The 21496-nt window shown below is 45.0% G+C and overlaps 15 protein-coding genes across 15 annotated transcripts; 6 read left to right on the forward strand and 9 right to left on the reverse strand.

Annotated features, from left to right (window-relative positions):
- Position 1: 1 nt before the first annotated feature.
- Positions 2 to 1012, reverse strand: PICMEDRAFT_16302 (hypothetical protein). Its single transcript, XM_019161156.1, has one exon. It carries the CDS (start codon positions 552 to 554, stop codon positions 261 to 263), a length of 294 nt encoding a protein of 97 aa, XP_019017529.1. The 5' UTR covers positions 555 to 1012; the 3' UTR covers positions 2 to 260.
- Positions 1013 to 1266: 254 nt separating this feature from the next.
- PICMEDRAFT_72488 (hypothetical protein) lies at positions 1267 to 1731 on the forward strand (the record flags this gene model as incomplete). The annotated part of the gene is made up of 1 exon (XM_019164211.1): positions 1267 to 1731. One exon carries the CDS (start codon positions 1267 to 1269, stop codon positions 1729 to 1731), a length of 465 nt encoding a protein of 154 aa, XP_019017530.1.
- A 198-nt stretch (positions 1732 to 1929) lies between these two features.
- PICMEDRAFT_72489 (hypothetical protein) lies at positions 1930 to 3609 on the reverse strand (the record flags this gene model as incomplete). Its single annotated transcript, XM_019164212.1, has 1 exon — positions 1930 to 3609. One exon carries the CDS (start codon positions 3607 to 3609, stop codon positions 1930 to 1932), a length of 1680 nt encoding a protein of 559 aa, XP_019017531.1.
- A 1950-nt stretch (positions 3610 to 5559) lies between these two features.
- Positions 5560 to 6558, forward strand: PICMEDRAFT_25491 (hypothetical protein; the record flags this gene model as incomplete). Its single annotated transcript, XM_019162395.1, has 1 exon — positions 5560 to 6558. A coding segment is annotated over one exon (999 nt), but the record flags the coding sequence as incomplete, so codon positions are not given.
- A 404-nt stretch (positions 6559 to 6962) lies between these two features.
- On the reverse strand, positions 6963 to 8118 carry PICMEDRAFT_16306 (hypothetical protein). The gene has a single exon (XM_019161157.1). It carries the CDS (start codon positions 8067 to 8069, stop codon positions 6969 to 6971), a length of 1101 nt encoding a protein of 366 aa, XP_019017533.1. The 5' UTR covers positions 8070 to 8118; the 3' UTR covers positions 6963 to 6968.
- Positions 8119 to 8625: 507 nt separating this feature from the next.
- PICMEDRAFT_58738 (hypothetical protein) lies at positions 8626 to 10029 on the forward strand (the record flags this gene model as incomplete). Its single annotated transcript, XM_019163316.1, has 2 exons — positions 8626 to 8776; positions 8819 to 10029. 2 exons carry the CDS (start codon positions 8626 to 8628, stop codon positions 10027 to 10029), a joined length of 1362 nt encoding a protein of 453 aa, XP_019017534.1.
- Positions 10030 to 10384: 355 nt separating this feature from the next.
- PICMEDRAFT_72493 (hypothetical protein) lies at positions 10385 to 11497 on the forward strand (the record flags this gene model as incomplete). Its single annotated transcript, XM_019164213.1, has 1 exon — positions 10385 to 11497. One exon carries the CDS (start codon positions 10385 to 10387, stop codon positions 11495 to 11497), a length of 1113 nt encoding a protein of 370 aa, XP_019017535.1.
- Positions 11074 to 12567, reverse strand: PICMEDRAFT_16307 (hypothetical protein). The gene has a single exon (XM_019161158.1). It carries the CDS (start codon positions 12541 to 12543, stop codon positions 11551 to 11553), a length of 993 nt encoding a protein of 330 aa, XP_019017536.1. The 5' UTR covers positions 12544 to 12567; the 3' UTR covers positions 11074 to 11550.
- A 233-nt stretch (positions 12568 to 12800) lies between these two features.
- PICMEDRAFT_16309 (hypothetical protein) lies at positions 12801 to 14320 on the reverse strand. The gene has a single exon (XM_019161159.1). It carries the CDS (start codon positions 14206 to 14208, stop codon positions 12898 to 12900), a length of 1311 nt encoding a protein of 436 aa, XP_019017537.1. The 5' UTR covers positions 14209 to 14320; the 3' UTR covers positions 12801 to 12897.
- A 22-nt stretch (positions 14321 to 14342) lies between these two features.
- Positions 14343 to 15852, reverse strand: PICMEDRAFT_16310 (hypothetical protein). The gene has a single exon (XM_019161160.1). It carries the CDS (start codon positions 15782 to 15784, stop codon positions 14471 to 14473), a length of 1314 nt encoding a protein of 437 aa, XP_019017538.1. The 5' UTR covers positions 15785 to 15852; the 3' UTR covers positions 14343 to 14470.
- A 231-nt stretch (positions 15853 to 16083) lies between these two features.
- Positions 16084 to 17922, forward strand: PICMEDRAFT_33508 (hypothetical protein; the record flags this gene model as incomplete). Its single annotated transcript, XM_019162827.1, has 1 exon — positions 16084 to 17922. The coding sequence occupies one exon, from the start codon at positions 16084 to 16086 to the stop codon at positions 17920 to 17922; it is 1839 nt and encodes a 612-aa protein (XP_019017539.1).
- Positions 17591 to 19145, reverse strand: PICMEDRAFT_16312 (hypothetical protein). Its single transcript, XM_019161161.1, has one exon. The coding sequence runs from the start codon at positions 19121 to 19123 to the stop codon at positions 17975 to 17977; it is 1149 nt and encodes a 382-aa protein (XP_019017540.1). The 5' UTR covers positions 19124 to 19145; the 3' UTR covers positions 17591 to 17974.
- Positions 19146 to 19372: 227 nt separating this feature from the next.
- Positions 19373 to 20017, forward strand: PICMEDRAFT_72499 (hypothetical protein; the record flags this gene model as incomplete). Its single annotated transcript, XM_019164214.1, has 1 exon — positions 19373 to 20017. The coding sequence occupies one exon, from the start codon at positions 19373 to 19375 to the stop codon at positions 20015 to 20017; it is 645 nt and encodes a 214-aa protein (XP_019017541.1).
- Positions 20018 to 20021: 4 nt separating this feature from the next.
- On the reverse strand, positions 20022 to 20780 carry PICMEDRAFT_129696 (hypothetical protein). The gene has a single exon (XM_019159992.1). It carries the CDS (start codon positions 20630 to 20632, stop codon positions 20027 to 20029), a length of 606 nt encoding a protein of 201 aa, XP_019017542.1. The 5' UTR covers positions 20633 to 20780; the 3' UTR covers positions 20022 to 20026.
- Positions 20781 to 20793: 13 nt separating this feature from the next.
- Positions 20794 to 21431, reverse strand: PICMEDRAFT_16314 (hypothetical protein). Its single transcript, XM_019161162.1, has 2 exons — positions 21339 to 21431; positions 20794 to 21209 (listed from the first exon to the last, which is right to left on the reverse strand). The coding sequence occupies exons 1-2, from the start codon at positions 21367 to 21369 to the stop codon at positions 20911 to 20913; spliced, it is 330 nt and encodes a 109-aa protein (XP_019017543.1). The 5' UTR covers positions 21370 to 21431; the 3' UTR covers positions 20794 to 20910.
- Between the last annotated feature and the right edge of the window lie 65 nt (positions 21432 to 21496).

Below are 21496 nucleotides of genomic sequence, written 5' to 3' on the forward strand. Positions count from 1 at the left end.
CTATCCCTCTATCTACAAGCAGAAGAGGAGGCCCGTTTGCGCCAGGAAGACGGCCTGAAGAGACACGTCGCCTTCGGGGCCCTCGTGCATCGACCCCGTGCTCCCCCGCCGTGTCCGGTGCAGACACCGCGGCGGCAGGCAGGGAGAGCGGCTGGAGCGGCTGGAGCGGGGTACAGCGGCGCAGCGAGCGGTTTATCCGAGGAGAAATTCCGTGTTCAGTATAGCTCGATATAGATCAGGTGTTACACATATGTACAGAATTAGGCTTGGACAACAGACAAGATGTCCGAGTCACCGGCGTCCAAGATGGACAAGACACCGACTCTGAACAACTTACCACAGGCAGTGCCCAACTCGTTGTTGCCGCCTTGGAAGTAGTAGACAGAAGTCTTGGACAACATGGCGTAGTACTCCAACTCGGACTTTCTCAAGACAGGGGTGTTGGCGGCGATGATGATCATCTTAGCCTTGTTCTGTCTGATCGACTTGATGGTCGACTTGTAGCCAAGGGTGTACTTACCGGACTTGATGGCCAAGGCCAACTTGGCGTTCATAAGGTCGGAATTCTTCTTGCTCTTTGGGGCCTGAACAACACCAGAGGATGCACAAAGCGCAGCGGCGCTTCACACTACACAGTTAGTATACGGCTCTCGTATAGCGCCCAGCGCAAACGACACCCCCCACAGCACGCCCGCGGGACGCAATGGCGTAATGAAGACGCCTCACGTCCACGCAGCTCTGTTGCCGGCGGCGAAAACAAAAGATATACTGACCATCTCTGTGTATTAATATATTTCACTCCGGTCTCGGGATGCCAAAAGAGCCCCTCAAAGATGCCCCTGCACACACTTTCTCCTACCCTTCCTGCCAGCTGCCTGGCGCCGCTGCTGCTTTTATACTCCTCGCGGCCTGCTTTGGCTGAAAACTTTTCACCGCGGCCGCCGGAGACGCGCCGCGGGTCTATAGCAAGAGTAAACAGACGTGAGGTGCGCGGGGTGTGAGTTGAAAAAGCGTGACTGCGGGTAAATACCCCGCGCACCGCAGGCAGACACCGGATTGGTGTTTTTTTGCGGCGGGGCGAGTGGGAAAGTGAGAGAGACAGGGTAGTAGGGGGGAGAGAGAGGGTGGCAGGCGAGGGTGAGGGAGACAGTGGTGCAGATATTATCGGCAGAGGATAGAAGGAGGCTCTGTTCTTTAGTTGTGGACAAGGTTGGAAACAGACAGGAGATCGAGAACAGCCAAACAGCGTTAACAACACATCCAGCAATGAAGGTCGAAGTTGACTCCTTTTCAGGTTCCAAGATCTACCCAGGCAGAGGTACCCTCTTCATCAGAGGCGACTCGAAGATTTTCAGATTCCAGTCATCCAAGTCTTACTCCTTGTTCAAGCAAAGAAAGAACCCTAGAAGAATCGCTTGGACTGTGCTCTACAGAAAGCACCACAAGAAGGGCATCACCGAGGAGGTCTCCAAGAAGAGATCCAGAAAGGCTGTCAAGCACCAAAGAGCCATTGTCGGTGCTTCGCTGGACTTGATCAAGGAGAGAAGATCCTTGAAGCCAGAACAAAGAAAGGCCAAGAGAACCGAGGCCATCGAGGCCGCCAAGGAGAAGAAGAAGGCCGACAAGGAGAAGAGAAAGGCTGAGAAGGCCAAGCTCGTTGCCTCCGGCGCCAAGATCTCCAAGCAACAAGCCAAGGGTGCTTTCCAAAAGGTCCACGCCACCTCCCGTTAAGCAGGTTCGGTTGAAGGCGAAGTTAAGTCAAAGCGGTGTCGTGCTCCTCGACGCTGCCTCCGCACGTTGTGAACACTACCCACCCTTTTTTTAATTTAGTTTAATACAATCAAACATAATATAAAATATAAAAAAGGTCTTCCTGCAGTCACGTGGCCTGCAAAGACACCTACAGCAAAGCGGACTTTCTGGGGGCTGTCACTTCTGTAGAACCACCCCGAACCGGCTCGGGTTGGTCTCGTAGCTCCGGTCCAGCCTCGTGCTCGACACGTTCTTCGTCTCCGGCACTAGGTAGTGCACAAAGAAGATGCTCAGAAACGTGAAGAGCGCAAACACGCCTCCGAGCGCAAACCCGATCTTGCTTGTCAAGGTGGGGATCACCAAGGCTATGGTGAAGCTGAAGATCCACGAGCTGGACCCGCACACGGACATGGCCTTGACCTTGATTCTGGGCGGATACAGCTCGGAGATGACGACGGCGGCGATTGGGCCCCACGTCATGCTGAAGACGGCGATGAAGAGACACGAGAGCACGATGAGGAGAATCGTCACGTGGAAGTTCACCTCGCAGAAGGTGCCCACGGCGGTGAATGCCGCCATCAACAGCGTCAAGCTCACTGACCCGAAGATGAGCAAAACTTTGCGGTCGAAGAGGGAGATCACGTAGACAGACAAGCCGGAGAAAATCAAGTTGACCACCCCGAAAATGACTGGCACGAGGTATGGGGTCTTCAACTCGACGTTCTCGAAGATCGTGATGCCGTAGAAGAAGAAGTAGTTGATGCCGGTGAACTGCTGGAACGCAAGCAAGACGACGCCGGTGAGTGTTCTCTGGAAGTACTTTGGCCGACCCTTGAGGATCGACGTCGAGTTCTTGCTGTCAAGATGGTGGATGTTGTTCATCTGGAAGTTGTAGTCGAAGAGCTTGGCGGTGGCGTTGATGATGCACTCGTCGTCGAACGGGAGGCTGCGCAACTTGCCCAAGGACTTCTTGACCTTGCTGATTGGCTTCGAACGTTTCACCAACCAGTCGGGCGACTCCGGGACGAGCCAGATGGCGACCCCGCCGATCGCCGAGAGAAGGATTCCCTGGAGCAACGGGTACTGGTACTGCGAGATGTCGTCCGGGTAGTACCTTGTGGCGGAGAACAAGATGCTCAAGGCCCCGATGACGATGCCGACCGTTGTGAAGAGCTGGTTCAAGCTCGTGAACAAGCCCCGCTCCCGGATAGGCGTGATCTCGCTGATGTACATGGGGCAGGTGATGGTGGTGAGCCCGATGCACACGCCGTTGAACACCCGTGCCACAAGAATCACCTCCCACGACGGAGCAAGTAAGATCACCGTGTTTCCGAGCGCATACAGCAACATGGACACAAAGATTGTGCACCGCATGCCGATGACCGGGATCAGCTTCGCCGCAACCCCTCCGCTGACAAACCCGCCCAGACACGACACACTCACTAACGCTCCCTTCACAATGGGGCTGAACGTTGCCGGCCCCGTCTGCACACTGTCTCCGAACCGGGCACTCAACGCAGGAAGGTCCACCAGTCCGCCAATCGTGCCGATGTCGTACCCAAACACAAGCCCACCCAGCGCTATCAAGATCGAGTAGCAGGTGATGGGCAAGTAAGACGACACGTAGTCCTCCTCCTCGTTGAAATTCGCCAGCTCCTGGCCTTCCGTGTCACCTTTACAGTGCTCACTGCTGCTCTTGTCTACGCATACGGCCTCATTGGAGCCTTCGGCATCTCTCTCGAGCCCGTATTTTTCGTTTACTTGTTGCTCCGAATCCTGCTCCGCAGCCTGCTCCCGTCTCTGTGTCCGCAGGAGCCCGTCTAACGGTTCCGGAGGTATCTGTACAAGACTCTCCATCGATTACTGCTCTTTTTGTCAACACCTGCCACCTGTCCTGAGTCCACCACCGCCTCCCCTCTGCTCCTCCACCGTGCCCTGGCCTACAACGTCCTCTTCATATGGGGCAACCGTCCCCAGCAGCTGGTGATCCCTCCTCTCTCCCCCGTCGCTCTCGCCCGACCAGCCGAGCGCCGAGCCTACGGGCCCGCAGCAGACGCTGCGTTCTCTGGCCACCTCTCTGCCGGCCACATAACTTTTCCCACGCTAATGCAATTTCACATCCACGTCGTCACCGGACCTGCCTACAGTTGCTCCATACACAACTCTTGTGTCCGGCACGCCCGTCTGGGGTGGCTGGGCTGCATCTGCTGGCGCCAACCAAGGACGTCTTTTTTTTAGCGGGTCCTTTTTCCCTTTTGGCGCGTCCGCCGCAGATGGGGTCGGCGGCGGCGACGAGCCCCGCGGGGCTCTGCTAAGTCTCACATGGGCTGTGAGCACCCGTAGATAGCTGTTACACACACACAGTTATCTATGTGTTAATCACCAGCCCGCAGAGGCTTACGACAAGGGACGATCAAAAGGCCTGGCCCAAACCCACACCCACGCCCAAGGCGTTTCGTAGCTGGGCCAGGGCCCAGCAGAGGGGTTTTTCTCAGAATGGCGCGGGTGCTCGAGGAAAAAAAGAAGATGCACGTACAATTAAATCCCAAAGAGGGAATTCGAGGTGGTGATAAACCCAGCCATCGGAGTGGACATCTGAACAGGCCTTTGTCTGCATACTGCACGCTCGCTTAGCCTCCGCATAAGGAAGGCCAGAATAGCAAGCAAGGTGCAAGCGCCGTGAAATCCAGCAAGATATCCATTTATTTCCGTAGGCTACTAGTGGGGACGTCAAGATTTGACAGAGTCATTATGAGGCGGCAGGCGCTTTCCCAGCCTAATGCATCTGGAAGTTAAGCTTTCGTTGGAATCTACAAAATGGTCTAAGTTCCTCTTTTTTTCCTGCTTCCCCTGTTTCACTTTTATGCTTGCCTGTTGGTCTCTTTTTACTTTTCCTCTAACCGTTACTTTCTTTTCTGGTTTTGTTCGCCAAGTCACTCACTCTCTTCACTCACTGCATGGAATACTAGAAAGCGAATAACAAAAAAGACAAGCTAGCTCAACACTCATTTTCTCGTTTGTTCGTTAAACGCAATCCAACTTCTCACTTTCTTTAATCCCAGACAAGAATTCCAACTATTTTCACTCTTTTAAAATAGAACCCAACTCTTTACTCTCTTTTTTACAGCTAATTTCCTTTCATTCCGAAACAACGAAGCAAAACACTTTTTCACAATGAACTACCAACTCTTTTTGACCTTTCTAACCATGTTGGACTTCATCCTTGCTGCTCCAATCCCACTCCCTATTGCCGAGCCTATTGCTCCTGCTGCAGCAAGCGATGTGACTGCACAAGTCTTCATCAACGACATGCAGGTGAATCCTGCTCAAATCACCGCAGTTCACGATCTTGAAAAGAAAGACGTGATTATCACCGATGATTACACGGCAACGACCACAACCACAGGAGACTGCTCCACCACCGTCAACGGTAACGGTCCGGCCCCTCCAGCTGTTGTCACTGTCGCACAAACCGTTGTTGTCGACGGCAATGGGGCAACAGTTCAAGGTAATACTCCAGCTCCAGCTCCAACACCAACTACTGCTGCTGCCGCCACGACTTCTACTTCAGAGTCTGTTTATGTCACTACCTGGCCAAACGGTGAGGTATTTTACTCCAAGTTGCCACAAACCATGGTGAGCCCAGTCAACGTTGCTCCTAATACATCAACAAACAATGCGCCTACTGCAGCAGCAAACAATGCTCCTCAAACGACCAACAATGCTCCAACTACTAGTAGCACGGTGTCAAGCTCAGAGACTGAAGCTAACAACGCACAGAATACTGGAAACAGCCCTGCTCCTAACGTCCCAACAACGTCCTCGGATGCACCTGCAACCACTTCTGCTACTTCGTCATCATCTGAAGCCCCTCAACAAAACATCACCACTTCTGTTTCCACTTCCTCAACAGATGCACAAGTCGGTGCCCAACCAACTGCCGCATCCTCTTCTTCGACATCGACCTCGTCGTCTACCTCTGCTCCAAGTCCTTCATCATCTGGCTGCTTGACAAAAGTACCCCATGCTATCGTATACTCACCTTACGACAACAACCGTTCATGCAAAGATTTTTCTACAGTCTTGAGCGATCTCCAATTGATCCACTCCAAGGGTATCAATGAATTGAGAGTGTATGGTAATGACTGTAACTATTTGTCAACCATTTTGAAGGCGGCAAAGCAGACCGGATTCAAGGTCAACCAAGGCTTCTGGATTAGCGATGCTGGTGTAAACTCCATCGACACCGCGGTCGACGACTTCATCTCCTATGTCACCTCAGGCTCCGGTGGTTTTGGCTGGGAACTTTTCTCATACCTCACCATTGGTAACGAAGCTGTCAACAGTGGTTACTGTTCTGCTTCCGATTTGATCTCCAAAATTTCTGAGGTCAAGGGCAAATTACAAAATGCTGGCTACTCCGGGAAGGTGACCACCTCTGAACCTCCTGTCTCCTTTGAAAAGAATCCTTCCTTATGTACAAGCTCAGGAATTGACTTCGTTGGCATTAACCCACACTCATATTTTGACGCCAATGCCTCAGCGGATGAAGCCGGTTCATTTGTGTCAGGCCAAATTCAAATTGTTCAAGGAGCTTGTGGAAACATGGATATAGTTGTCACTGAAACTGGGTATCCAAACCAGGGTGATACAAATGGTAGAAACGTCCCAAGCCCTGAAAACCAATTAATCGCAGTCCAGTCCATTTTAGACAATGTCAGCGTGGATGTCACTATTTTAACAACTTTCGAAGATCTATGGAAACTTCCTGGTCCTTACAATATTGAGCAACATTTCGGAATAATACAAATTCTTCCATAAGCACTGTGCTTGTTGCATTTTTTTTTGACCAGCTTTTCATACATCTTTTTCTTATTCTTTCGTCCACATGCATGACCATTGTCATTAGAAGCAAACTCATAAAAGTCTTTGCAGTGAAGACTTTATGATACTGCTCAGATGAGGTTCTATGATTTTTAGCACTTGATTTTTTACAATGATTCAAGCTCAAGTTCATTCACATACTTTGTACAGTTCATTTTCGTTCATTTTTCCCATCATATTTTATGTTCTATAATTGTATACTAAAATTCCAAAATTTGAAAAACCTTATTCATCAGAAGCCCAAGCTACGCTCCCCAAAACTATTAGATAATGATACAGCATGTTGTCTATGTAATGATAGATCTATAAGTAGAAAAGATAAACATGTTTACTCAGAACTGAACAATCTTGTTAGGGAAAAACTCATCAATCAACTCTAGGTAGTAAGGCTTCAGCTCCTCGATATCATAGCGCACGTCCGTTTTCGAGTACAAGTCGTACGGGTTGAAGGCTTGCACGCATTCCAACATTTCCTTATCTTTCTCGTTCATCAAGTACTTGTAGGCGCCCTCGGAATGCCACGGGTAGAATGAATGGTATCTGATCATGGCCAACCCTTCCGGCGGAAGCGTCGTTTGCTCCTTAGCCAAATGGTACATGTACTCGTCGTGCCCCCAGCTCAACATGACGTTGTCGAGCCCGCAATGCGGGGAGTAGAGGCCATACTTCGTCCCATAGAGCGGGTTTTTCGTATCCACGTTCTCTTTGAAATAGTCGTAGTAGATGATCTTTTTCGAGAACTTGCACCCAACAGGGAACGTGTCGCCAACGACATCCCATTGGCCCTGGGAGTCAAAAAAGTAGAGCAACTTGCCCAAGTCGTGGATGAGGCCCACCAACTGGAACCACCTCGGCTTGTTATCCTTTCGGATTGCCTCCGCAGTCTGGAGTGCGTGGTCAATCTGGGACAGCTCGGTGTCGGGGTCCGACTCGTCGAGGAGCTTGTTCAACTTCGTGAGGGCCTCCCATATCGTCATGCGGTCCCTCACCTTTGTTTTGAAGTTGATCCGGGCCTGGATGTTGTAGGCCACCGTCTGCTTCTCGTGCTGCTCCTTGTAAAACAGCTTCACCCTGTCAAACGCAAGCTCGTACTGTCGGTACTGCCTGCTGCTGGACAAGGCCAGCACCGTCGACTTGCTGCGGTCTTTCCAATGAGCAACCTCTTTGTTCTCCTCCTCCGGAGTCTCCACAGCACGTGCGTCTTCCTCACCACCCTGCTTGGCCGGACTCCCGCTACTCACTTCGGACTCGACCTTTTCGCCTTCGCCGTCCTGCTCCAGCTGCCGTATTCTGCGCTTGAGCAGATTCAACTCCTGGATATCATCGTCTATTTTTTCCAACAGCTTGGCCTTATCGAGGTTCTGGTACTTGCTTGTGTCCAGAATTTTCGACACACGAGCCGCAGAGCTGCTCACTAGTTCGTCCGTGCCCATTTCTGTATCTCCTGAGTGTCTAAATCAGACCTCCACAGCCGACACTGCCTCCGAAACCCGTCCAGAAAGGGTGCCGGACTACCTGTTTTTATCTGTCGTCCGATTATCATGTCCTTGTCCGTTCGACTGTTAATTGCCGAAAAAAAGAAAAAAATGCAAAAAATGCAGAAAAATGCGAAATTGTCCCAAAAGGGTAACAAAGTGAAAAATGACAAAAATTCCCTGTCGTATTCACCCGCGCCGCAAAAATGGCAGGCGCACGTGATATACCACACAAATTCTCGTGACCAGAGAAGCCAGAAGGTGTGCTTGCATGTGATAATGTCTTGTCCCCTGCCTTTGTCGCGATATCGTAAACTGACAGAAGGAGCGTCTCTGGACGACAGGACATTTTTTTCTTTTTTGATTATTCCGTATTTTTTTTGGCTATGTTAGTGCCCTTGGAAGACGGCAAGCAAGTGAAGACAAGGAAGATTGGATCGATTGTGTGCGGTGTTGAACAGGACATCCTTTGAAAACAGCGCGGACTACAGCATCAGCACAGCAGCAACAGTAAATGGGCATTGACAACAAAGAACGCTTAGAGAAGGGATCGGCGGAATCGCCTGTGGCGAGATCCGGCTCGGCAGACGCAGAGAAAGACAGGAGTAGTGATCTAAAGCCTGAAACGTCCCGACAATCCGAATGCGAACTCAAGCTCGACACAGGTGCACAAGCGGAGTCGGCGACGAGCCAGACCAGCCAGGAAGGGGCTGTAAACGAGAGAGAGAAGAAGAAACAGACCTTCATTCTCCGTACCATATGGACGTTGATCATGACAGTGCTCTTGTTTGCGACGTTGACGGCAGGACAATTCTGGACCATTGTGGTGGTGCTGCTCATCCAGATTGCGGTGTTTAGAGAGTGTATCAACATCACCACGCACAGAGCGAAGCTGGAGGACTTGAAGTACACACAGCCCTTGAACTGGTGGTTCTTGGTCACCACGATCTTCTACCTCGACGGAAGAAATCTGATCAAGTACTTCTTGACGAACTTCGTTGTGTCGGACTACACCAGCGTCATTGCGATCAAGCTCGTGATGCACCACAAGTTCCTCAGCTACTGCATGTACGTCACCGGCTTTGTCGGGTTTGTGGCCTCGTTGCGCAAGGGGTCGCTCAAGTTCCAGTTTGCGCAGTTGTGCGTCACCCACATGACACTTTTGTTGGTGATTCTCCAGGGCCACTGCATCGTCAGCAACATTCTGCACGGCATGTTCTGGTTCATAGTGCCTGCAGGCTTGGTGGTGGTCAACGACATCTTCGCCTACTTGTGTGGTATCACCTTTGGAAAGACGCAGTTGATCTCCATCTCGCCGAAGAAAACCGTTGAAGGGTTTGTTGGAGCATGGATCTGCACAACCTTCTCCTCCTTCCTTTTCACATACATCTTTTCCAACGTGAACTATTTCATCTGTCCCGTTTTTGACAACATCTACACAACCTTCTTTTCCGTCGTGGAGTGCGACCCTAACCCGGTCTTCATCCCTCAGATCTACACTTTGCCAAGCTTTTTGGTTGAGATCCTCCATAGGGAGTACATACAGGTGAAGCCGGTCTATTTCCACACAATGATTGTTTCTATGTTTGCTTCTTTGATTGCTCCCTTCGGTGGCTTCTTTGCCTCCGGCTTAAAGAGAGCTTTTAAGATCAAAGACTTTGGTCACACCATCCCAGGCCATGGTGGAATCACAGACAGAATGGACTGTCAATTCCTAATGGGCTCTTTCTCCTACTTGTACTACGAGACTTTCATCTCCACCCACAACGTCAACGTTGGTAATATGCTACAATCAATCATCGTCAACTTGGAGCCACAAGATATCATTATTTTGATCCAGAGCTTGGTTACATATTTATACAAAATCGGAACCATCGATGAAGCAACCTTCCAAAAAATTACCTCTTCTCTTGCATAGACCCCTCTTCCGATCTCGTCCCACCCCCAATCTTCATGCCGTTTACTATGAAGTCGTATATATATTTGTATTCTTCTAGTAACATTGTATAAATCTAGAACGATCCCTCTCCTCTTTTTTCTTTCCTTCTAGTCTTAATTTGAACACTGCGTTCGTGTTTGTTGTGTATAAATACATTCTTTACTTGTTTAATAACTAATTATGCTGATATCTTGGTCACAAAAAAAAATCGATTTTTTCCGCGTACTATCTGATAAACAATCGGCCAAGAAGGCTCTGTAAGAACTGACACTTTCCAATTGAAGATTATGCTTTGGATCTGACAGTCAATTTTTTCGATTGAGCAGAAATCACAATGACAACAGCAGACTATTATTCAGAAGATGTCCCCGTCTTTGAAAATGAGCCCGAAGTGCTAGAATCTTTTCCTACAGCTGATAACAACATATATTCCCAAAATAAAATCAGCGAACGACAATTTGATCCCGGGCTCGTGATTGAAGAAGATACCCAGGTTAGACTGAAATCTTTGAGCAAAGATTTTGAAACAAAAGTAAAAGAGCAGCTTCTTTACAACTTCACGAATAATACTGCGGCCAAGAGTTTTCGAAAAAAAGTAAACAATCAGTCTTCAGATGCCCGAAAGAATAATAGAATATTGAAATTTACGATGTTGGAAAACGAATTACGATCCCTTATGGTTGAGATAGACAATGATACAGAAAGTGTGGATTTGAATTTAAAAAAAAAGGTAGATGGACTTGTAAATGACATAGATCATTTTAAACTGGGGAGACCAAACACATTTTTGGGTTACTGGGAGGAAAAACTTAACGAAACTAGAGCTAGGGAAAACATCGACATCAAAGACTGGAAAGAAGGTAATGAAAAGGAACAAAAGGAAAATAAAATTGGCAATCCTAAAAAAATAACAAAAGATTCGGACTCAATTGTTCTAGAACTGGAATCGAGAATATCAAGACTTGAGGATAGCGTAGGATACGAGTCATCTCAGAGTATGACACCAACAATACAAGACACAATAGAAGACTTGTACACGAGAGTGAACTTAATTTTAGATGGTGGAGAGAATTTAAATTTGGTGGAAACTGAGGTGCTCAAGCTTATTGACAATTGTGAAACTTATATAAAAGACTCAAAAAGAGTCAAAGACAAATCCGAAATTGTTCCTTTGACAGACCGAAAGCTATGCCTTCTATACGATAAGGTTAAAACGTTACCTGATTTTGCGTCTTTGTTGGGAAAAATAGTGGACCGGTTTAGCTCCTTGAATGATCTTATTGTAGGAACCGCAAATAGTGTGAGTTTTTTGCAAGGATTAGAAAAAGAGCTTTCCACAATGGAGAGTCGGTTGGATGTTTGGGATGAAAAGATAGATCTTTTCAGCTCTCAGTTGGCAGAAGATAAGAGGCTATTCGATGAAAGAACAAAAAATATAGCTGAGTAAAAGATCAGGAATTGAAAATTAGAAAAACATTATATACCACACTATACCCGAATTCATTTCGTGAAGATGGAAACAACGTCTTGGTCGTGCACCTTGTGATTCAATCCACACTTTTGTGGAGCATTGCCAAACTTGGATGAAGAACCCCATACCAATGCGTATTTGAACTGAAACTTGAAGTCCCGGTGAATAGAGTTACATACATCTTCAATTGAGGAGTCGTGTCTCACGACCATCGGCTCTCTAAAGTCAGGTGCAGTTCCCCTTCTCTTTGTGTATAATCTTAATAGGTCTAATCTGTACCACACTTCTTCAACAACATCTTGGATTCCTAAATCTAGTTCGCAAGACATCACAACTGTATTTGGCTCTCTCGCAATCCGGTCAACCTCCTCAAGGGAAACTGAATCCACTTTGTTGTACACATAAAGGCATGGTGTATAAACAACGTGCTGTTCATTTATAACGTCTATCAAATCATCAACCGTTATGTTCTCATCCCTAACCATAACATCGGCATTGTGGACTTTATAATCTTTGAGAATTGATGTCACCAGTTTTTCATCAATGTATTTAGGAGGTGTCAAACAATTTAATTTAATTCCTCCGGTCTTCTTTATCTTGATACTCATATTAGGTCTCTCTTTATTTAGACGAATACCAATAGCTTCTAGCTCTCTTTCCAGGTGTTCACGTTGTTGATGCGACTTTGTGGCATCTAGAATAATTATAATCAGATCAGCAGTCTTTGCTGTTGCAACAACTTGTCTACCTCTACCTCTACCTTCACTTGCACCTCTTATAATACCAGGTAAATCCACAACTTGAATCTCTGCGCCCTCATATTCCAAAACCCCCGGAACTGATGTGAGAGTCGTGAACTCATATGCGGCAGCCTCGGATTTTGTCTTTGTAACCTTCGATAAGAAAGATGATTTACCCACTGAAGGATAACCAATCAAACAAACACGAGCATCACCACTTTTTTGCACTTCAAATCCCTGCCCCTTGCCTCCGCCGCTTCCTCCTTCTGGTTCAAGTAACATTCTTCTATACTTTGCAAGCTTACCTTTCAAAAGACCCAAATGATATTCTGTGGCCTTGTTTTTTTGGGTCCGTGCCATCTCATCCTGTATTTCTTTAATCTTTCCTACAATGTCCACCATTTTGCTTGTCTATGTAGTATCTGTGTGCAATGTAGTTTGACTATATTTTACTTTCTGTTATTCTCTATTTTCGAATGGAAATGTTTAGCAAATCTCTTTTCTTGATATCGAAAAAGAGACAAATATTTTTCAGCCAACGGGGAAGCTCGCTACATTTTCTAAGCATACATGAGAGAAAACTTGATGCACTCTTTATATGGAACTGGTGTTACATAATTATATACTTATAACCTCTCAAATCTTAAGGCTTTCCATCTTTTTGTTCAAAGACGCCACTTTATTAGGAGTCTTGTTCATCTGGTTTTCATCGGCTAGGTACAGGCGCAACCTCTCATCTTTCACTTCTAAAAGTGGCATTTGATCATTTGCTTGTAAAGTGCATAGCCTTATCAAGTATTCTAATAATGACAAAGGAGAGCTGTTCCCTATTTTATTATTAGGCTTGGCCTTATCAGTTGCCTTTGCTTCTATTTCCTGTTTGGCCTCAGTAAAGCTTTTTTCTTCGTCATGCTCGTCCTCCTCTTCATCGTCATCATCACTATCTGATTCAGTTGTGCCCATTTCGTAATCACCCACAGCGATCCATTCGACTCCTCCATCATCGTGCGGCTTCTCCTCAGCACCATTAAGAGTTTCACTATCCAACTCTTCGGATGTTGTTTTCATAGTCTTAAGAACCAACACCGGGGAAGATCTGTCCTCTAGCTTTAAAAGTCTCCCAGACGCACTAAAAAAAAGCTTGCTGATTTGACGTATGTCATACGATTTTCTTTCTGGTTTTTCATCTTCTTCGTGGTATCTTTCATCATCAAAATCTTCCAGTATTTTCAGTTTGTAACAGTATTCAACCTCATTATTTGGAACTCTTACAACTTGAAACTTACACCGAGCGTACTTCTCTCTCCATGTAATTTGATGCTCCCCGTTAGAAGCTGCCGTGTGATTATAATATATGTTGTAGAATGTCAAGGAAAATTCCGGACCAACGTTAATTTCTTGTCCGGACTTGTGTTTGACAAACTCTTCATTAGACTGATTTACCAAAACTGTCGAATTTAGTAGCCGTCCGGGAGAAACATAATCTTGAAAATTATTTACGGTGGATGTACCGTATGTAGTCAGCACTAAATTTAAGATAGGAATTATGTTATCAATTTTTTCAACCAAATCGTCAATTGTTTTTTCTATGATTTTAAGAAGTTCAGAACTAATTTTTTTTTTTTTCAAATCGGCAGTCAAGATTTCTATATCCTTGGAAAAGTTATCAATATCTTCCTTCAAATAATCGGCTAATTTTAGCACATAACTCAAATTAGAGTTACCTTTTGCAGCCATTAACCTCAAAACTTCTATTGAATAAGTAACAGTTTCCACTTTGCTTTCTAACTGGTTTCTTTTCCTATCTAATTTCTTCTTCTGTTGCTCCGGAACATGATCCATTAAAGTGGAGACTGATTTGATCACGTATGTTGATGCAACCTGCACCCCCGATCTTACTGCAAAGGTAACAAGGGTACTTCCCGCCTTCGATAGTAGCTGGTCCATTCTTATTAAGTCGGTGGTGTCTGTGTTAGATACTATCTCGAGCTCAGACTCTATGAAGTAAAGTGGTTTTGATGTGATCTAATTGAACTTTAAGCTCGGACCTTTTTCCGCGGCACTCAGATGGGTAGAAATAATTCCGGAGTAGTTGATACGGGCCCTCAACTAGTTGATTATAATTTCGAGCTTCGTACTGTTTGATACTTTGCTATATACAGTAAAAAAGGAAATATTATACATGGGACAAGGGAAAAATATTAGCTTCCTATAAGCTTTCAGAATCTATTTCTGAGTGGTTTCTTTTTTGACTTAGCTTCGAGGTACTTTTTTTTCCTTTCCACTTGGCATTGATATCGTCAGCAGTTTCTAGACGAGTTCTACTCCCATATTTTGTATAGCTGTTCATTGCCTGGCCTATCCCGTCACCCAAGTTGACATGAATCTTACCTGATCTTCCGTCGGCATCTTTTTCCTCCGTGAACTTCCTCATGAAATCAACAATAGTTGACTTGACTTTGTAGTCATTCCAAAGGCCATCAACCGCCTTGTTAACGTTGAATGAACGTTTTGGGCCGCTACTCCAATGAACAAGAGCTTCGTCAAAGCCGCAATCATAAAGCACTAATGGAATATCGTGAGCCATCTTATATACTGGTCTAGAAGGATAGATCTCGACATTCAAAAGTTCACGTACAATAATTGGATCCTCGAATCTTTGAGCAACTGTTAATAGCACCGCAATCATACATCTAACTTGGTGCCATAAAAATGCAGTTCCTTTCAAATTGAAAACATAAAGATTTTCATTACCTGGAAGCTGGTCTATCTGAGAACATAGAATAGTTCGCTTGAAATTGTGAATCTGTTTTGAAGCATCAATCTTGCAAAAGTTCCTAAAGTCATTTTCACCCAAAAAGTAGCCAGCAGCTTGGTTCATGGCTTCGATATCCAGTCCTTGACCGTTGAAGATATACTTGTAATGTCTATAAGTACAACTAAACCTGGCATCAAAATCTGGTGGAGGTCTCAAGCAAATGCTGTGTATTCTAATGTCCTCTGGAAGTGATTGGTTTATTGTTTTGATATAATCGATTTCTTTGGTATCGTTGGCATTGTCCTTGAGCTCTTCTTCAGATAGCTTGGATCTAACCTTTAAGGATATTACTTGGTTCATCGCACTTACTCCCTTATCTGTTCTTCCACATCGGCTGAACTCGCATTGCCCTTGATCCAGGGATCCAATTAGTTTTACTTTGTATAATGCCTCCATTATTTTAGCTTCTATAGTTGGTAGGTTGGTCTCTTCACCTTGTAATGCAAGACCCTGATAATCCCATCCAAGATAAGCAAACTTGAGAGCTATTTTTCGGGTTGAATATTTGGAGAAGTCAAAATGTTTTTGCTTCTTGTGCTTTTTTGGTAACACATTGTCCGAAGTTTGATTGTCTACGACTTTGAAAGAGTTCTGCAATGGCGGAATTGGTCGTCCTTCAAGTTCAAGAACTCTTTTGAGTAATTGTTTTTTGGACCAGTTTGTGTAATCTAGTTGGCCACCTTCTCCTCCATTCTGAAAAGACATATTTCTCACTGATATAAATTTCCACAACTTTTCAGGTCGCACAATCCTTCGCCAACGTTGCATTTCCCTTTGGCGTGCACTGCAGTTTTATTCGTTTGATGAAGAGTATTAATACTGTTCAGATATACATCGGAGATGAAATTTTTTATGTCGGTGCACAGAAGGATTCCAAAAAAGGAAATAAGTTGTTCATGAAAAAAAAAAGTTATTAGCTTCTGAAAAATATTGATTGATTGGTTTTCCTTAAATTAAACTAGTTAACCACATAACAATTGTTCTCTGAGTGCATAAAACAAGAAATGCAGCCAGAAAAAACTTCAGTGGCATGGGACTCACTTTCGTATGAGATTCAGCCATGGCTTCGTGACGCAATGGTATCTCTTGGATTCAATACAATGACACCAGTTCAAGCATCTACTATTCCACTCCTCTCGCAGCATAAGGATGTTGTAGTGGAAGCTGTCACTGGATCAGGAAAAACACTTGCTTTTGTAATTCCAGTTTTAGAAAAAGTCGCCAAGTCCTTGGCTGATGGAGAGTTCAAAAAGGGGTTTTTTGGAGCAGTGATCATATCACCAACAAGGGAGCTTGCAAACCAGATAGATACAGTTATTCAGTCCATTCTTAACCTACAACCAGAAGAACAAAGCCAAATTAAATCACAGTTATTGGTGGGATCTATTCAATCTTTGAGAGAAGATTTGAGCTCGTTTATAGCAAACAAACCTCAAATTCTAATTGGTACCCCTGGTCGAGTATTAGATTTTCTTTCAAACAACGCAGTAAGAACTAGCAAGTGTGAAATATTGATCTTAGATGAGGCAGATAAATTGTTAGATATTGGTTTTCTCAATGATACCCAATCAATTGTTAGATTATTACCAACGCAAAGAAGGACTGGATTATTCTCAGCCACTATATCTGGAGCAGGTAATGATATCTTTAAGACAGGAATGACAAACCCAGTTAAAGTCACGGTAAAATCTGCATCTATTAAGACTAATACGGCACCAGAAAGTCTTAATCTGGTTTATATGGTTGTGGATCCTGAAATCAAACTGAAATTGTTGATGGAAATGATTAAGAAATATAGATATAAGAAGGTGATTGTTTATTTTCCAACAAACTTTGCAGTCACTTACTTTTATTCTTTATTTACTGAATTGATTTCTAGGTCGGATGATATATCAGAAGGTGAACTTGAGATATATTCTCTTCATGGAAAACTTGAGGCCAAACCGAGAATCAAAGCTTTGAGTAAATTTACAGAATCATTGGCTTCAAAAGCAGTTCTTTTTACTACAGATGTTTCCGCCAGAGGTTTAGATATACCTGACGTTGATTTAGTGATCCAGCTTGATCTCCCAACGGATCCAGATGTGTTTTTGCATAGATGTGGAAGGACAGGACGGGCAAATAAGATTGGAACTGCAATTACAATGTTCAACGAAGGTAGAGAGGAGGAATACGTCAACTTTTTGAGTGTCAAAAACATCAGTCTAAAACTGATAGATACCCCAAAGTTGAAGCCCGAGGAAACCAAATTTTATGATGATGAAATGAGAAACTGGATGTTGAAAGACCGACTCCTTTATGATAACGCTATCCGATGTTACGTTGGCTTTGTGAGATACTACTCTAAACACGTTGCATCTTCCATTTTCAGACTTTCAGAGCTTGATTATCTCAAACTGGCTAAACTTCATGGTCTCAAGAGGTTTCCTAAAATGCCTGAAAATAAATACATAACTAATTTTCCAGAGGATGGCTGGTTTGATAGATCCATTGATTTTGACAAATATGCCTATAAAGACGAAGCAAAAGAGGCTGCAAGGCTTGCTGAGCTGAAAACTGAGAAAAGAAAACAGGAAAGGAAGGAAAAATCGCTAAAGAAGCAAGAGTTAAAAGAAAAAAACGTTTCTTGGAGTAAGAAAGTTGATTTGAAAGAAACTAAGCAAGAGAGGCGAGAAAGAGTGATGAAGAGAAGAGAAGCTGTGGAAGCCGAAATGAAAAGACAAAGAAAAGAAGGCGACGATGAGGATGAGGAAGTCGAAGTCGACTGGAAAGACATGGTTCGTGCCAACAAGAAGCAGAAGAATATCAAGCCAGAAAGTAGAGGATTTTTCGACGATTTGTAATTTATAGCTCAATCTACTTTATCACCTTATAAGGATGCTACATATATTGTTATTAGTGTAAGACTTCTTCTAATGTAATATTTCTATTCACATCAAGAGCATGTTTCCAGAACTTTGAGAGATGGCGAGTACCGGAATCACAAGCAATTATCACAATTTTGGAGCCTTTCTTTGCAGTTTTGGCAATTTTGACAGCCGCCACAGCGTTTATGCTACTACTTGATCCAACAAACAAGCCGTCATTTGAGCTTAAAAATCTTGCCATCCGAACTGCCTGTTCATCTGTTACACGAACAGCATCGTCAATACAATGCTCCCCCTGCAAAAAATTGTGGGTGACTCTATTCAGCCCTATACCTTCTATAATTGTGTCCACCTGATGCCTTCTTCTCGTTCCTTCTTTTTCCACACTATCGTACATTACCCCATATTTGACACGATTGTACATTCCAGATCCTTGAGGATCAGCAAGTACTACTCTTATCTTGTTAGAAACTGTTCGGAAAAACCTCGAACAACCTGCAATTGTACCACCTGTTCCCGATCCGGTGACAAAATAATCGATGTCGTGGCTCATCTGCTCCCAAATTTCTGGGCCAGTTGCGGCATAGTGTGCTCTCCAATTGTTATCGTTCTCAAATTGATCGGCAAAAACTCCATTGGATGCTGTAGTTTTATCATTTTTGAGCTGCAGTGCTCCTTTTCTAGCCGCATTGACATATTGGTTTGGGTCAACAATGGAGGCTGGCTTGACTTTCTCTATTTCGGCGCCATAGCTCTCCAACAATTGAAGTTTTTCGTTGGAGGTATCATCTGGAAGACATATGTGAGCTGTGTACCCCAACGCGTTACAGAGCATAGCGAAAGATATTCCAGTAGACCCCGAAGTTCCTTCGAACAATACATCACCTCTTCCCGGTACTAGCTCTCCTATCCTTTCAAAATGTCTGATCACAGACAAGGCAACTCTGTCCTTGGCAGATCCACCCGGATTCGCCATTTCCAGCTTGGCATAGATTTCACAGCCTGTATGCTCAGAAAGGGAAGCTATGCGTACCATTGGTGTGTTCCCTATTAGATCCGCAACATTTTTCTTCTTCTTGGGGGTATTATTTTCCGGATAGGAACTGACTATTGTATAAGTGACATAGGAGCTGCCGACTATCAGTGCTAGTGCATATAATACGGATCTAGCAGACATGTTTGGCCTATATATATCGTTGATTCCGCCCAAGCAACTTAAAATAGTGACTCCAAGTATATAGTGTGAAGAATAAGTTGAATTTTCATGTCCGAGTAAGTGAGACTAAACGAGAGCCGATACGAGCGAGTAGGAATCTTTTGGAGATTTTTCAGAATTTAGCTGTGCACTGTGACCACCAATACGTGGAAAGGTTTTTGGTCGTCTCCACGGAAAATTTGTGTTTTAAGGTCGTAGAAGTTGATTACAATGGATCGTGTGGAGCAGGTGCTTGAAGCGTTCATGAAAAATGATGCTGTGGTGTTGTTCAGGGCGTTTACTAACCAATATATTCTAAGTCCGCTTTCGAAGACCGAATTTACGTCACATTTGATCGAAAGCAGCTCGTCTAGATGCGTTACGGCGTTGCTGATATACGGCGGTTTATTACTTGGACTCTATGAAATCGTGCTACATACAGGTGTGGCGTTGAATCTATGGAGAAACCCAGCCGACGAGGTATTCAAGGAGATCCCGGTGCACTGTGCGCACGTGTATGTATCAATCAACCTATTGAAGGAGACAGACGACGAAAAGAAAGAGAAGGAGGGAGAAGAAGCGGAGAAGCCTCGTTACCTCCTTAAGTACCCTATTGTGTACCACTTTGAGTTCAGTCCTGACGAATATGCACATGAGGAATACGGCACGGATCTAAAGTTCATCAGAGGAAAGGTGCATGAGTGGTTTTTGACGTCGGAGGTCTACCACCACCACAAAAGAGAGATCCAGGACGTCCAAGCCAAGGACTTCGATTTCCATGATAAGAAGGGGAAGCTGCTGCAAGGCGAGGAGCAATATCTCTGTCACTTGGGGGTGGACACTGGTGACACTATATATTGTGTTATACGCTACTAGTTCAGAATTCTAACTTGACCGCTTTGGTTCATCGCTTGATTTGTAGTCGTCATGACGGTGGTGGTGACGGTGGTGGTGATGGCTATGTCTGTGCTTGCCTTTTCTTTCCGTTTCTCTCTTCTTGTATTTGTCGATCTTCCGCTGCTTTTCCATGAGTTCTTTGCGCTTCAGCTGCTGCAACTTTATTGCGTACAGAGGATCAGTCTTTGAGAGTTGTTCAGGTTCCGATTTATCAGGTCTGGCAGTGGTGACGCCCGTTGTCAGCACTTTGTCGATTTTAGAGGTAGTGGTTTTGGCGCTGTCGTTTTTTATGGTCCCTTCCTGTATGCGAGTCCGACCCAAAAGAACGTCCTCGTTAGCAGTTGACAAGGAGTCTGCACCGGAAGCAGCTGGTGAATGGTAAATCCAGTCTGTTTTTGTGTCTTTTTTTGCGGGCTTGGTCTTGTCGACGAGAGAAAGGAGTTCATCCTTTTCCTTGGTCTCCTGGAGCTTTGCCTGGTATTGCTGGTTTCGTTTATACTCTTCGTAGATCTGGTGCTCTTTCTCCCAGACTTTTTCTCTGTTTTTGAGGAGTTTTGGATTCCATGACTTTTTCAAATTAAGGTCAGATGGCATCGGGGCTGAGTGTGTAAGGTGGGTGGGCAGAGAAGGGTCCAGGAACCAAAAAGGTGTAATACAAGGGAAGCTGTCAGGCGACTGGAAATAATTAATTTACGCTTTTGGTTTATCTTTTCTCCTTTTTTTCATGCGGCAAGATGAGAAGGACGCCAGACGTGTCGAGGATATGAGTAGGGTAAAGGGAATAATACTTTATAAAAGCGGTGTGCCGAAACACACCATCGCATACGTAGAAGTATATAACCGGCCCGGGGCCTTGGCGGAGAAAAAGACCATCAGAAACCGTGGATCTTGATGTTCTTCTTCTTCAAGCCGAGGGTCTGGACCATGAACTCCATGATCTTCAAACGCTGGTCACCCTGCAACTGGATGACCTCTCCGAGCTCGTCGTCCTTGACGATGTTTCCGTTACACGCAAACTCCTTCTTGATGACCTTGAGGATCTTCTTGGAGTCGTATTCCGCTGGAAGACCCTGGACTGTGGTTAAGGTCTTTCTACCATTTCTCTGTTGGATACGGATGTGAATGTAGTTGGTTAATTCAGTTTCATCATCGCCGGTGTCGGCAAAGGGATCTGTCGAAAATGTGCTGCAGTGGGTGCAGGCGCAAGAATGTTAGTAACGGGTCGTTGGAAAGAAGGGCATTTACCATGTACCTGAGAAGAAAAAAAAAGAGAAAAAATGCTGGCAGGGGCCTAACGTACCAAAGGACTTGAGGTTCTCGATATTACTCATATAATTTGGACAGTACGCAGAACAGACGGTGGTGGATGGGTTAGTAGATGACTTGTAGAGTGTCTCCAGGCAGAAGAAGCCCCTCCCCTTGGTGGCCACAGATGGATCTTTCTCTTGTGCCATGTCG

The sequence above is a fragment of the Pichia membranifaciens genome, assembly GCF_001661235.1.
Source record: "Pichia membranifaciens NRRL Y-2026 unplaced genomic scaffold PICMEscaffold_3, whole genome shotgun sequence".
NCBI classification, from domain to species: Eukaryota; Fungi; Ascomycota; class Pichiomycetes; order Pichiales; family Pichiaceae; genus Pichia; species Pichia membranifaciens.